The 15,470-nt window shown below is 38.8% G+C and overlaps 1 protein-coding gene across 7 annotated transcripts in view; it reads left to right on the top strand.

Annotated features, from left to right (window-relative positions):
- Positions 1-14,480, top strand: part of LOC309699706 (bile salt export pump-like) — a 41,251-nt gene extending 26,771 nt beyond the window's left edge. For 6 of the 7 annotated variants that reach the window (XM_082522846.1, XM_082522845.1, XM_082522842.1 and 3 more), the window contains 20 exons: positions 187-311; positions 400-574; positions 812-925; positions 1,015-1,125; positions 1,212-1,337; positions 1,783-1,986; positions 2,072-2,242; positions 2,445-2,646; positions 2,781-2,850; positions 3,257-3,359; positions 3,555-3,722; positions 5,297-5,401; positions 5,693-5,854; positions 6,412-6,615; positions 7,220-7,461; positions 8,051-8,207; positions 8,332-8,529; positions 10,050-10,256; positions 12,505-12,651; positions 13,114-14,480. In XM_082522846.1, coding sequence (XP_082378972.1) covers positions 187-311; positions 400-574; positions 812-925; positions 1,015-1,125; positions 1,212-1,337; positions 1,783-1,986; positions 2,072-2,242; positions 2,445-2,646; positions 2,781-2,850; positions 3,257-3,359; positions 3,555-3,722; positions 5,297-5,401; positions 5,693-5,854; positions 6,412-6,615; positions 7,220-7,461; positions 8,051-8,207; positions 8,332-8,529; positions 10,050-10,256; positions 12,505-12,651; positions 13,114-13,314 — 3,192 coding nt within the window. In that variant the 3' untranslated portion in view covers positions 13,315-14,480. The remainder of the gene's footprint in view (positions 1-186; positions 312-399; positions 575-811; positions 926-1,014; positions 1,126-1,211; positions 1,338-1,782; positions 1,987-2,071; positions 2,243-2,444; positions 2,647-2,780; positions 2,851-3,256; positions 3,360-3,554; positions 3,723-5,296; positions 5,402-5,692; positions 5,855-6,411; positions 6,616-7,219; positions 7,462-8,050; positions 8,208-8,331; positions 8,530-10,049; positions 10,257-12,504; positions 12,652-13,113) is intronic. The other variant, XM_082522840.1, reaches the window with a different exon arrangement.
- The last annotated feature ends 990 nt before the right edge of the window (positions 14,481-15,470 follow it).

Below are 15,470 nucleotides of genomic sequence, written 5' to 3'. Positions count from 1 at the left end.
TGACAAAACAGCTTTTTGACTATTCTTGTTGGGGTTGATTACTTTGACCTCAGGGGGTAAATCGTCAAATTCATTTCTCCTGTTTTGTTGAACAAACCTCTCTTGACTTGTCAAGACTTGATTTAACTTTACATTTCAGCTTCACTTCTCCTCTCCATTAACTTGGCATCACTTTGTTGTAACTAGTTTGTGTCTAAGCTAACCGGGATGGAGCTGCAGGCCTATGCTAAAGCTGGGTCTGTAGCTGATGAGGTCCTGTCCTCTATCAGAACTGTGGCTGCTTTTGGAGGAGAGAAAAAGGAAGTGCAAAGGTGAGGTATACAAGAAAGGTACAGCATGTTTACTATTTTCTTTGTACTTCTAAGGGTAGCTCAAATGAACTCTTCTTTTCTTCTAAAGGTACGACAGGAACCTGGTCTCCGCTCAGCGCTGGGGCATTAGAAAGGGTTTGATTGTGGGGTTTTTCACTGGCTTTATGTGGCTGGTTATCTTCCTTTGTTATGGTCTGGCCTTCTGGTATGGCTCCTCACTGGTTGTGGACACTAAAGAATACACACCAGGAACACTGCTGCAGGTATCACATATATTATGCCAAAATATGAATTGCAGCCTATAATAACGGGTAAATCCTGCTTATCTAAATTTGTAACTTTTTGACTTTTCTGCCCTATTTATTTTGCTTTATACGTGTTTATTAGTGCAAGATAAAACAACAAAGTGGCACTTTAAAATAACCTTTCATCGCTCTTGATAAAATCCAGATTTGTTACACTGAAGAGTATAATATACTGACTTTTATATGTTATTTCAGGTGTTCTTTGGGGTTCTGATAGCAGCCATGAATTTGGGGCAAGCCTCTCCGTGTCTGGAGGCTTTTGCGTCAGGTCGTGGAGCTGCGACTATAATCTTTGAGACTATAGACAGAGTGAGAAGACTTGACTTGATATCTTTTAAGCCTTTCCACAGAAAACCATTGACCTTTTTTTAACATTGCACCTTTTAAAATGATACCAGGAGCCAGAGATTGACTGCTTATCTGAAGCTGGATATAAGCTCGACAGGGTCAAAGGGGACATTGAATTTCACAATGTCACCTTCCACTACCCATCCAGACCTGAAGTAAAGGTACTTACAGACATCTACACACATATGCATAGTTGAGATGGTTCTGGTTTCAGGATCTTGTCACAAAGTGTCCTGTCTTTGCTAAGATCCTGGACCAGCTCAATGTTGTAGTGAAGTCGGGGGAGACCACAGCCTTTGTGGGGTCAAGCGGAGCTGGGAAGAGCACCGCCATTCAACTCATCCAGCGTTTTTATGACCCTAAAGAGGGGATGGTAGGTGTGAAGCTCCAAATTGTCACGTTCATCATTCATCAGACTCTTTCATCAGAGTGTGATGATTACCTGGATACACACCTCCATCCTTTGAAGCTTTATTCTAGCTATTTTTAAAATAGCCATCCCCTAAAGCTGATGGAAGTACACGATAATCCGTTTCATTATTCAGCAAATGGATCCTAACAGCCTCATTTTTCACTTTTACTGGAATTACAGGCCCATACACCCCACACTGTCTTATTTCTTTAAGCTTCTTGAGTAGAAAATAGCCTGTTATTGCCCGATGAAGGGCATCCATAAGACTAACAACCCTATGATTTGAAACTAGGATTGTTGCAAAGACAGAAAGAAACAAGGAAATGCATTATAGCAGCAAAGTGCTGTAATAGCATCATCCATCAATTTTAGCACAAGCACCTGCTCTCTGTGGCCTCCATCTCAGGTGACCCTGGATGGTCATGACATCAGAGGGCTGAACATCCAGTGGCTGCGTTCTCTGATCGGTATAGTGGAGCAGGAGCCTGTGCTGTTTGCCACGACCATTGCAGAGAACATACGCTACGGTCGCCCTGGTGTCTCTGACAAGGACATCATCACTGCTGCAAAGGAGGCCAACGCGTACAACTTCATCATGGACCTGCCACAGGTGCAGATGAGCAATAGGCTTTTAAGCTTTATAGGTGATCACAACGTTTAAGCACTGGCTGACAACTTTTTTCCTTTCTTGATAGAAATTTGACACCTTGGTCGGGGAGGGTGGAGGCCAGATGAGCGGCGGGCAGAAACAGAGGATTGCTATAGCACGAGCGCTGGTCAGGAACCCTCGTATCCTGCTGCTGGACATGGCTACCTCAGCTCTTGATAACGAGAGTGAAGCTGTAGTTCAAGCAGCTTTGGATAAAGTATGTCTGGCTCATCTACGACTAAATTAGATATTTAATGACGAAAGGTTCAAAATTTGTAAGACTTCTTAAAAAAATGGCTGCCACCGTCACTACAAGGGCCAAATACTGACAAAACTAAAATTTTCAGCCTCTGTTTTGGGAATGAAGAAGAAATGATCAAATATAAGTAAGTATTTAAGTATTTTAAACTTCCTCACAGGTACGAATGGGCCGCACAACTATCTCTATTGCTCATCGTCTGTCCACCATAAAGAACGCTGATGTGATTGTGGGCTTTGAGCACGGCCAGGCCGTAGAGAGGGGAAAACACAATGAACTTCTGGAGAGGAAGGGTGTCTACTTCACTCTTGTCACCCTGCAGAGCCAAGGAGACAAGGCTCTGAATGAAAAGGCTCGGCAAAGTAGGTCCAGCCCTTTGGGAATGACGAAATCCACTCTGCTTCAATCTAAATGTTTTGAAAGACTTATGCATGTAGATATTACAAGAATCTAGTGAATGTGACCATCTCCTTCTATTGATTTTCTTATTTCTTAGTGGCCGACCATGAAGACGAGCCCGAGAGACTAAAGCTATCTAGAGCAGGCAGTTACCGTGACAGTTTGAGGTATTACACAAACTCGTGCCCAATCACTCCTTCTCTTCATCACATTTGCTCATTTTCTTGGTTGAGTTTTTATCCATTTTCTTGGGCCTGACTGTGCATCTAAATAGGATTATTATAGTAGTAATTTTGTAGCTGAAATTGACTTTTGTCAGTGCAATTTTCTTAATCACCCTTTTGCATTTAATCTGACATTTGGAACATTTAGCTGACACTATCATCCAGAGCCACTATACAACAGGTACGACAGTAGAGGAGGCTAGAGGTACTCTGTCACCCCAATACAAGCATCCAGTAATCAGTGCCACAATAGCAGCACCACTCACAAACTCGAGTACCTACAATATTCAGTAACCTATAATGTGCATTACTCTTTTTTTTCTGTAATTAACTGATTAATTCTTTGCAGAGCCTCCATCCGCAGGCGGTCCAGGTCCCAGTTGTCAAACCTGATCCCAGAAGCCTCCGTTCCAACTGGAGACATTTCTATATCTCGACCAGATAACGACAAGGTGTGTATGTGTGGGTGTGAGTGGGTTTGTGTTTCTTTTATGTATGAAACGTTTGCCAACAAACAGCCAACAAAAGTTACAAACCAGTGGAGTATAAAACTACTTGTTTGTATTTGTAGTTTTTTTTAATCCATGCTTAAACATTATATTATTATAATGCTCCTGCGTAATATAACTTTATATATTTATGCTCAGAATGCATTCCTAGAAGAGGACGATGAACTTGTGGAACCTGCTTCAGCTGCCAGGATCCTAAAGTACAACACACCTGAGTGGCCATATATGCTTTTTGGATCCATTGGGGCTGCAATAAATGGAGGGGTCAACCCCGTCTACTCTCTGCTGTTCAGTCAAATCCTGGCGGTGAGGTTCAAGTCTCATGTTTTGAATCTGAATCTAAAAGCTTGTAGAATGTAGGCATTAAGTTTTGGACCAAACCAGATGTACAAATCAAACGAGGGGCAAAAGCAGCAGTCAACATATAGTCGCACCAGAAGCTGAAAATGCAGTGTTCCCTTCATATTGTTCAGCATACAGTTTATGTCAGGAAAGCATTTATGTCAACCTCATATAATTCACTCAACAATATTGTGAATTTCTAGTACTGACATTTTCCACAGGAAGAACAGAACAGAAGTGGCAAAATGGTTGCACAATCACCAAGCTAGCAGTTAGATGTAATTCAGTTAAATCTATTATTGCCAAACTGTGTTCTTCATCTCTTATGGTTTGGAGGTGCACTAGTGCTGCTGGAAAGGAATGTATGCTCCCATGCACGAAACAACTAAGTGCATAGACTTCAGTGCATTAAAAAAAACCCAATGTAATTATATTTACACACAAATAATTAACGTTAGGTACAATAGAATAAACAACATTTTTTTTTAAATTTTAATTGTTAAATAACAATTTTTAAAAATTGTTATTTAATATTCATTATGTTGATGTGAATGATAATTTTTTTTAATTATTCAGTTGCCCTTTTTTAAAATCCTATAATATAGTTAAAATTCCTTCCTATATAATGTGTTTCTCTTTTCCTGTAAAATACCCAGAAGTCCCCAGGAAACCACTGTTTATTTGGGGCAGGGCTAGACCGGCCATTGGGCATACCGGGCATTTGCCTGGTGCTGCTCGTGATTTTTCGTTTTTATGGGCCGATGGGGTTTTATTTCTTGTCCTTTTTTAACGGTATAAATGAACGGTGGTGGATTGGCCAGTTGGTCATGATCGACTCTGGGCTGGACCAATTACAGCCCAGAGTTTACACTAACTCACACATATCCACACATGTCCAGCTGTAAATGACAGCTGGACATGTGTGAGTTAGTGTGTTAAGCACTTTTAGATTTGTGTGTCTCTTATCTTTTTTATGACACTGACATATGCACATGAAATATGGCTATAAAGTCATGTAAAACTGTACATGAGACTCAAGCTCTTACTTCAAATCAGAAGACTTTGACAAACGACTGGTTTAGTTTGACAGTGAACTGTGATATTTATTTTGCAAATTTCCTTCTAATTAGCAGCAGTGACCAATACATTATCTGTGTAAATGATATGTTAGCTGGCTAGTATAATGGAATGGCTTTTATATAGCATTTTCCTAGTCTTACTAATCACTCAAACCCCAATATTCAAACAGCCCTTTATTCTATGACTCTGAGTTTAATCACATGACAGTTTTAAAAACTCTAGCCCTGTCAGTTTGGTTTGCCGTTAGTTTGCTGACTTATTAAAATGAATTTTAATACCCACTAAATATTTTCCAGTGTAAATGTTTCGTGCTATCCCACCCTTGAGGTCCTGTTAAACCATCATCAGATTCTTTTAAGTACAGTGACACTGTGAGCTGAAATAAAATAAAATCAAATAAGTCAATGAAATTCTTCATTTATTTGAAAGCACTTTTTAAATGCCTATATGTGTTTTAGACTTTCTCAGTACAAGATCCTGTGGCTCAGAGGAAGGAGATCAACAGCATCTGCCTGTTCTTTGTTGTGGTTGGCATTGTCTCTTTCTTCACCCAGTTGCTGCAGGTAGAGTAGTTCACTTGCAATACTGATTTCTTTAGTGCTTCTTTGCAGCCTTAACACCTGCTGGTGGTCAAGGTTGAAGGAGGTCATAAGAGACCTGTTTATTTTGGTAAATAAATGCCTTCTGCTGAAGGAAAACATTTTCTTACATCCTGCAAAGCAAAGGCTTTATACTCAATTTATGAGTGGGAAACCTTTTTTTTTTTAGGTTACTCATTCAGTAGATCACATTCGGTATGAAATCACTGTGGAAGTGTTTTGGATTTAATATTTTGGGTGTGCGTGTGTCTCCAGGGTTACGCCTTCTCTAAGTCTGGAGAACTGCTGACCCGCAGGTTACGTCGGCTTGGCTTCCAAGCCATGCTGGGCCAAGAGGTTGGATGGTTTGATGATCACAGGAACAGTCCAGGAGCTCTGACCACACGTCTGGCCACTGATGCCTCACAAGTGCAAGGAGTGAGTTATAGCTTTAATGAAAAAAACAAAACAAAAAAATAAAGTACATCTTCATGTATATTGGGCTATAAAGTTATGCTTATAATTAAATCAGCTACTTGGATGCTGAAACTAAACACAGTATAAAAAATGGATATGCTGTGATGTCACACATTGTTTCTGATAAGATTATTTATAGTTTTAGCTTTAGTTTAGCCTAACCTGGGCTATCAGCTAGCCATTCCTTGATATCACTGGTATCACTGGAACTCTTGCTTAAGCTGCTGAGCTTTCTGTTTCTTTTTACACGTTTCAATAAATTCTAAAAAGTCATATTCAGCTTAGAATGTAATTTCTATCATTTATGTAGTTTATGTCTTTTCTTTTTAAATCACAATTTTAGCCTAAATTGCACATGTTTCTTAATTCTAGCAAGTTTGAGAATAAACAACTGAAATAATTGTGTAATAGCTTGTTTGTTGTTTATAGAATCTTATATGTGTTAAAATTTTGTTCAGTCCATGTGGACAATCACCAGAAGTCTGAGTCAAGTGACATCATTGCTCTCTTCCTCCAAGGCTACGGGCTCACAGATCGGCATGATCGTCAACTCTCTGGCAAACATTGGCGTTGCACTTATCATTTCCTTCTACTTCAGCTGGAAGCTCACACTGCTGATCCTTTGCTTTCTGCCGTTCATTGCTCTGTCAAGTGGCTTCCAGGCTTCAATGCTCACAGGTTTCGCCAAACAGGACAAGGAGGCCATGGAAGCGGCTGGACAGGTCAGATATGATTCCTATTTTACTTGCATTTCATATCAGTTTACGTCATCCTCCAGTCTGAAAATAGTACAAGTGCATTATTCAGATATAGAATGACAAGTAAAATGCATCATTACAGTCCTGAACTACAGTTTTAGGCTGCAGGTTTCATCCCTGCAAAAACCTGCAGCTGAACATTTATCGGGGTCCAGGGTTCAATTTAATAATTTTTTTGTTCCTGTAATTTGGGGAGTGAAGTATTCAGTTAATACTATCAGGCTCCAATGGTGTAGGGGCCAGCCATGTTCAAAATGCAGTCAGGATGCTACTGATAAAATTTTAGGAGAATACAGTGGGCTGAAAAGTTCACAGTAAAAAGTGGACTACAAACTTTCTTTATGCTATGTGAATTATCCTAATGCAGTAAGCCCAACCCATTTAAGTAAAGTGGATTAGATGTAAATTTAATAATACCTAAGGGCGGAAACTAGATAACTGTAGCTGCAAAAAACAGGACATAGATAAGAAAGAGCAGCTACGTTATCTACATCCTTTTCTCCTTTGCACATTAAAGCACACAACAACTAGGCTTGCTTTAGACTTTACTCTAGTCCTTTATGCCCAGATTTCTGGTGAAGCTCTGAACAACATTCGCACCATCGCTGGCTTGGGGAAGGAGAAGACCTTTGTGGAGATGTATGAGGCCCAGCTGGACGCGCCATATCAAGCAGCCCTGAAGAAGGCGAATGTATATGGAGCTTGCTATGGTTTTTCCCAGTGCATAATTTTCTTGACAAACTCAGGCTCCTACAGGTTTGGAGGTTATTTGGTGCAAAAGGAGGGGCTCCATTTCAGTTTGGTGTTCAGGTGAGAGTCAAGTCAATGTATATGATGTATATGTCTAATACTAGTCTGCATCATCCTAAAAAGATAACTTCAGTAAAGGGTTAAAAATTATTTGTAATAAGGACATCTTTTTTTAAAGGTCCCCCAAAACACATACTCGAGACAACTTTGTAGATTTTTCTTCTTGTAAATTGTGCATAAACTTGTTGATGGCTCCCAAAAGCATTTGGTCAAAGTGAAACTTGCTAATGTACATTTAGCCTACAATTAGTGGGAGTGTAAGTATAAATTTGAGCCTGTATGTATAATTTCAAACTTGTATATAATTGTGAACAACAATTGAGTTGTTAAAAAAAACAGCAAAAAAGATTGTTTCGTTAAAGTCATGAAAAATGCATCTTGGAGGAAGAACAATTCAAAGGGTTAATTTAAGTCCAAAGTTACCATAATGTTACTGCCCACGATGAGTGAAAAAGTCTGACCACACTTAACCAATGTGTATCGTGTGCATATGTGTGTAGGTGGTATTTCCACGTTCCCAAATCATGGTGCAGTACAGTGGGCTTTCATTGTTGCTGGGGTCTATTTGTGCTTTTGTTATCTCTTACAGGGTAATTTCAGCCATTGTCACCAGTGGCACAGCCCTCGGCAGAGCCTCCTCTTACACACCTGACTATGCCAAAGCCAAGATCTCAGCAGCACGTTTTTTCCAGCTACTAGACCGCGTGCCTCAGATCAGTGTCTACAATGACAAGGGAGAAAAATGGGTAAGGTGGTGCATAAGTTATGTGTGAAGTACCATGCACTTTGAAGGTGTAAGAAATGTGGGTGAATGTCTTTTTTATTTATGTGTTTTTATCCTCTCTGACCCTCACTCTGCTTTGTTTTCAGGATAACTTCCAAGGGAACATTGACTTCATTGACTGCAAGTTCACCTACCCCTCTAGGCCAGACATCCAAGTCCTGAATGGGCTGAATGTTTCAGTGAAACCTGGCCAGACACTGGCCTTTGTGGGCAGCAGTGGCTGTGGGAAGAGCACTAGTGTACAGCTGCTGGAGAGGTTTTATGATCCCAACCACGGCAAAGTGGTAAGAGAGACAAAATACAACAGGCTTAATACGCAACAGGCTCAATATGTAAACCAAATGAGTATGTTATGAATGGCTCATATTGTAAAAAATGGAGATACCAATAGTATCTTAGAGCTTTTATTTTATTATTGAGGTGGCTGTGGCTCAGCATGTAGAGTAGGTCATCTACTAATTGGAAGGATGGTGGTTTGATACCTGGCTGCTCCAGTCTGCTTGACTGGGCAAGATACTGAACCCCAAGTTGCTCTCTGATGCGTTCATCGAAGTGTAAATGTTTGCGGCAGACAAATGCTAGTGAAAGATACAGTAGATAGAAAGCACTAAGGTAGAAATTCTCTTAAAATTTGCATCTACTGAGATCTGCTAAGCTAGCTACCTTTAGTGAAAGTCTGCTTTACCTGCTTCTTTTTCATGAACTGAATTAGTTCCTGTCTTTTTAAGGATGCAGAAAATTATTTACTAAAGTATAATAAACCATATGCTAAAGTATAGAATTTTCATTTGACTTTCTGTTGTAAAGGTTACAGTATTACAGTGTTTTTGCAGCATTTTTCTTTTTGTTGTTTTGCTTTGCATTTTACCACAACTCTTTCTTTTTGATGAATTATTACCATATGTAGTTTCATTGTAGAGTAGCAATCCTTTAAAAAGTGACACTAGTCCACTCTATGCTACTTTAACTTAAAAAATATGTGCTGTTACAAGTTACTTTTTAAATTTTCATTTGATATAAAACCATGTACTTAAGTTTTAAAGTGTAACTTTATCTAATTAAAGTAACCAACAATCTACAAAATGGAACAATTGAATTGAATTGAAATTGAAATTCAGTTTTTCATGCGTACAAGTACTGCTCTTCATTTGAAAATAACTGTATGTTCAATACAAGATTAAAAAAAACGTGTACTGTAGCCTTAAAAAAAATCTGACTCTGCACAAAATGGAGAGTTCTGACTTAAAACTGCCAATATTATACTGTCACAGCAGTTGCTGACCTTTTTGGAAATGTCAGATATCTCATTTTGGAATGAATGAGTCACACTGTGTGTATAGTCTCTGCTTTCATCTTTTTTTCTCATGAGGCTCATTTATACTTTGATGTCACTATGAAAGTGAAACGTGTAATTTGTCTCAGTCAAAGAATAATTGCTGGACATTCAGTGAGCACGGTGGTGGAAGTATTTCATGTCACTTCATCTTTCAGTCAGACATTCTTGCTGACTCTGTGCTGTATTTTATAAAATGGAGCACTCTACCCAGGATGATCATTTTGATTTTATGCCAGGAAGATATTCATGCCAGGATTCAAATGGCCCTAATTGAGCTGGAAGTGGTTTGGAAACACATAGTCCTGATTCTCTGTCTGAGATTTAAAAAGGACACGATCACCTCTGCATAGTTATGAGAGAAATTACAGTCCAGATAGTAGTCTGATGGCTCATTAACTGGATTGTATTTCTAGTCTTTTGATTCTTACATTGCTTTGTACTAATGGAAAAATCAATTACTTCCTGCAGCTGATTGATGGCCATGACACCATTCGCGTCAACGTGTCTTTCCTGCGTTCCAAGATTGGCATCGTGTCCCAGGAGCCCATCCTGTTTGACTGCAGCATCGCAGAGAACATTAAGTATGGCGACAACTTGCGAGAAATCAGCATGAATGAGGTCATCTCTGCCGCAAAGAAGGCCCAGCTTCATGACTTTGTCATGGCCCTTCCTGAGGTACGATAAATAGTTTGTATATGATGCTTGTGGCTGGGATTCAAAAAGAGACAAAATTAAATAAAGTTTACTGTTTGAGCAGTAAACAGGCTGGCAACATGTAGTCAATCAGGAAAGGTAAACAACAGGGAAAAAGGACTCTATGCACTGAGTGACGATCAAGTGCACAGGTTGCAGTGTCCTCCTATTTTCTTCTTCATTATAATACTTGTTCTAACATGTTGATTAGGCATGTTGAAATGTGATTAGTCCACATTAATATGGACATTCACTTGTGCTTTTAGTAGAGATGAACAATGGGCAGCTTGGGTTTGATTACAGTCAGTCAGTCATCAGCTATTACTTATCTAAATGATCGTTTTAAATACCTTCTCAGCCCTGAATTTTACCATTATGCATCCCTAACTTTTGCCTACTCTTTAGATGCCAAATGTCAAAGTTCTTTGTAAAATCCATTAGTTTTCACATTATAAGGCTTAGGTTCAATAATTTATTCTGTAAGCCATTAATGTGTCATTTATACCCCATTCTTCCAAGACTAGACGAAGAAGCTTCACCATTAATTGCTGACTTTTATAGAAAGGCAAACAGAGACAGGTATAAATCATATGTTTGTAGTGACTGTCCTGTGTGGACCACCTTATCTCTGAAAACAAACAGTTGTTCATGAGCTCAGAATCCAACCCGTATCAAGGCAAAGTGAGTAATAGACACGTCAGCACACCATGTGAAATGGACATGCATGCAAAAGTTGCAGTAAGTTGCATTAAGCTGCAGGACCAGCAGAGGGAGATGTTTTATTATAAGGCAACATGAAAAAAAAACCCCAGACATTATGAACACAGCCACCTAACTTCATTATTTCTGGCGATTAAGGACTCTTTGGGTATTTTGTGGGATTTACCAACAACAGTAAAGTAAACAATTCGTATTAAAAATCCAACATGCAGCTGCTCCCTTGTTACAGATAGTCAACACATTTGATAACATCAACTTTGATTTTGGATGTTTATAACAGACGCCCTTCCAGCTTGAACTGAACCAACAATCTTTCATTTCTTAAGCAAATATGTAAATCACAGTTCAATTCAGCTTTATTTATATAGTGCCAATTCACAACAATAGTCGTGTCATTTATATTATAAGGTAAATAATATTAGAAAGAATCCCAAAAATCAAATGACTCCCTGTGAGCAAGCACTTGGAGACAGTGGAGTGAAAAACCCTCCAGCGGAACCAGGTTCAGGGCGATGTGGCCATCCACCATGACTGCTTGAGGTTGATGTTAAAGAGAAGAGAGCACAGAGATACGGGGCAAAAAGCAAACTATAATTGCCAATAATTTAATAAAGTAGCGTATAGACACACAGAGAGTGAAAAGAGATGAGGAAAGCCCCCCGGCAGTCTAAGGTCATTGCACGATGACTAAGGGATGGTTCAGAGTTACCTGATCCAGCCCGAACTACAGTAGCCTAATCTTAAAAGTAGTGCCTGTCTTCCAAATCCAGACTGGGAGCTGGTCCCACAGTAGAGAGGCATGAAAGGAATGAAAGTGCTCTGTAAGGATAATAAGGTACTATGGAGCCTGATTACTCAAGATTTTGTATGTGAGGAGAAGTATTGTAAGTTCCACTCTCAATTTAACAGGAAGCTGTTAATAGTCAAGTCTGGGATGTTCCAATGTGATGCCAATGTCCTTTACGTTTCTGGACGTAACTGACACAACTTCAAGTTAACAATGACAATTGCTTTGCTAAATGCCCACACACCCTCACAAATCCCAGTTTTAATGAAGACACACTATTGAAACAGGTACAGGTAGAAATGGTGGCTACAATGCTACAAAAGCCTGACTACTCATCAGTGTTTTTGTTAGTTGTTGAAATGGAAAATGTGGCTTCCTGGCTGAGTTCCACATACACTCAGTTTTAACAGCACTCTGGGTTCGGGGATCTTTCACTAATAGAACTCTTGGAAAGAGCTCATATTGTGTTATCAGCAGTAGCTGTTTCTGCGATTGCACAAAAATCATTTTTATGGAAGATGGAAGTTTGCAATCAAGTGTTACGTACATGACATAACAGCTGAGCTATGTTTGGAGAATTTAAAAAAAAGCATCACTAACTACTGATGTTTTCTGCTTACTCTCATTGTTTGTTTATGTCGTTTTCAGTGTCTACTTATTTTTTAAGTACTGTATTGAAAAATTGCCTATAGACACAAATTTTGTTCTCTCCCCGTGCTTCAGAAATACGACACCAACGTGGGCTCTCAGGGGTCTCAGTTATCTCGTGGCCAGAAGCAGCGCATTGCCATCGCCAGGGCAATCATACGTGACCCTAAGATCCTGCTCCTTGACGAGGCTACCTCCGCCCTGGACACCGAGAGTGAGAAGGTATGCTTCGCTGAACTCTGAACAGCTTCCATTTGCTGAGTCCACAAACTCAACATCACAGCGTAGTGCAGCTGCTTGATATTCTCCGGGCACACAGAGCAAAGAGAGCAGGCACTTAATTATTATTATCATTAACATCACTACCATTCATCATCCCTATTATTATCACCAACAGCTTACAGTTCATACCAACCCTCCAGTACAGCCTTTTTAAGATGAATACAGTCAGTTTGGTCTGTGCTGTAGCTTTTACAGCTCCAATAGCTGAACCACGCTGAGGAGCAGAGGCCTCTGCAGTGTACTGAGCCTCTGGAACATTCTAATGATAGTAATCAGCCCATGATTGTGAAATTGCTATAATTGTGAGGCTTGTGTGTCTGCTACGTGAGAGAATTGATCATGGCTCCTGACTATGTATGTGTGTGTGTCTTTGTGAGCACTAATTCATGTGTCCCGTGACAGACTGTGCAAGAAGCCCTGGACAAAGCCAGACAGGGACGGACCTGCATCGTCATTGCCCATCGCCTCTCTACCATCCAGAACTCTGACATCATTGCCGTCATGTCCAGAGGCATTGTGATCGAGAAAGGAGCACACGACCAGCTCATGGCCCTGAAGGGAGCCTATTACAAGCTGGTTACAACAGGAGCACCGATCAGCTAACCGCTCAGGGAAACATTGTTACTGCTGTAATGTCAAGTGAGGACTTGATGCCATACTTTAAATAATAAAGTATGTAGAAAAGACCTAAGAAGTGGTTGACTTAGCTGTTTACTTCTACAGTATTTATTTTTGTGAAAGGAGTCTTTTAAGAGGTAAAAAAGTATTTGCCCGGATTTCTTATTTGTCACAGTTTGGTTTTTTTTTCCAATTTAAACAAATGTTATTATTAGACAAAGGTCAGACTAATCAGTGTAATCAGAGTAAATACAAAATTCAGTTTTTAAATCATTTTATTTATAAAGAGAAAAAAAAGGCAATGCAAACCCAACTGGGCCTGGGATTAACCTCATTTTTTTGTACAACTGAGTTCATTATCACGAACCCCACCCAGGCCAGGTCTGTTGAAACAAGATATTCAACAGGACTTATTAAATACATTCAAATAGATAAATAGAATAGACTTTAACCTTAAACAGGCTGTTCATGCTTGTAAAGCCTCCAAAGACACATTGCCAGTTATTGCAGTTCCACACAGGGACAGGTAGGATTGGATAACCTTTTTCCCCCTAAATTAAATCATCATTGAAAAACTGCTTTACTTGATTTTTCTTTGTCTAATTATAACATTTCTTTAATGATCTGAAACATTTAACGGTGACAAATATGCAGAAAACTAAGAAATCAGTACGGAGGCAAATACTGTATGTGATTCACACATCTTGTATGGTGGTATTTTAAGCTAGCCAATCAGTGTCTTTCTTTTATTTACTCTGTTTTTTAATCTTGTTGATACTGGCTTTGTCTCATTGCCTACACCTTCACTCTTAGCAGCCAAATATTCTTTTTATACATCAGAAAAACTGAAAAAAGTCCACAGCTGACCATTGCAATACAGTTTTTAATGGAAAATGGCTTGTAAGCTGGTTTTATATTCAACCAGTGATGTTGAGCAACTGAACACATTGATAACAGCATAGACTTGTTTACTTCTGTGTTATCATTTTGAAATTGTATTTTTTTTCTTTTACTTGTTCAAGTTTCACCATAGTTATTATATGTTTATTACTGACTTGTAATTTTGCAAATTAAAATTTCAAACAAAAGACAACATCAGATTATTTGTTTTAAATTCCCCCAAACAATTTAAGAGGACCAATGCAACTAAAAATATGCTACATCACCAATGGGCACATTAAAAATGCTATTTTGGTATATTAATCCAGTAATACTTTTGTACTTGAGTAAAAAAATGAAGAGGATTTAGTTTTATAGGCAATATAGTGTTACCAGAGAAGCTCTTTCCAAGGATGAATTAGACTACCAGCTTCTGTAAAGCTTACAATTTAATTTTTATATTTATCTTCTTGTTGTTTTGGGGGGTTTACCTAAAATTGTCATTGCTAGGTTAAGCTAATCACCTGGTGCCTTTAGATCCATATTTAGACTCTCATATAATTGTTTTATAAGATGCAGTTTTATTTCCAGTTGTAGTGCTCCTCAATGAAATTGTTTCTTTAATAGATTGATAACACATTGTTTTCAACCCATTAACGAGTTTTATATTTGTGAAATATTTAATAATGCAGTTATGGAATACGTTTTATGGGACAGTAATTACAAAAACCTATCATGAGAATGAGATCAAATTCTGCCAGTATGTCTGCTTTAATACACGCTCTTTTCAGTCAGATATCTGTGGTCCTTTACTCAAATATGAATCTGTTTAAGAGTGTTGCAAATTGGCAATATTGACAATAACAATAACATTAAAAAAAAACTCAATATTGCATTAAATTAATAATTACCCCCTTAATTCCTAGTGAAGCATTAAGGCTGTACTTAGTTTTTGTTAAATAAGCATGACACTCTGTTTTCTTTTTACCATGAATGCATAAGCTTCATAAACTGCACCACTAAATGAAAGCAAATAGCTTCTGCTTTCAGCTGTATTACAAAATAATAATTGCAAAATAACTGACAAGAAACAAGGGCAGGAAAATGGTCAGTATGATGGATTACATATAAAGTGAGTTTCAGACTCAGCACCCAGCTGAAACTAATAAAGTCACATGCTGCCCAGTCGGTGCTGTAGGAAGATATGCTTGGAGCATTTGTATTTAATACACTAAAATACTGAAATTGAAATTTCTGTTTCT

Source organism: Aulonocara stuartgranti (assembly GCF_965226115.1).
Source record: "Aulonocara stuartgranti genome assembly, chromosome: 23".
Classification (NCBI taxonomy): domain Eukaryota; kingdom Metazoa; phylum Chordata; class Actinopteri; order Cichliformes; family Cichlidae; genus Aulonocara; species Aulonocara stuartgranti.
This window is presented reverse-complemented; position numbering and strand designations above follow the sequence as displayed.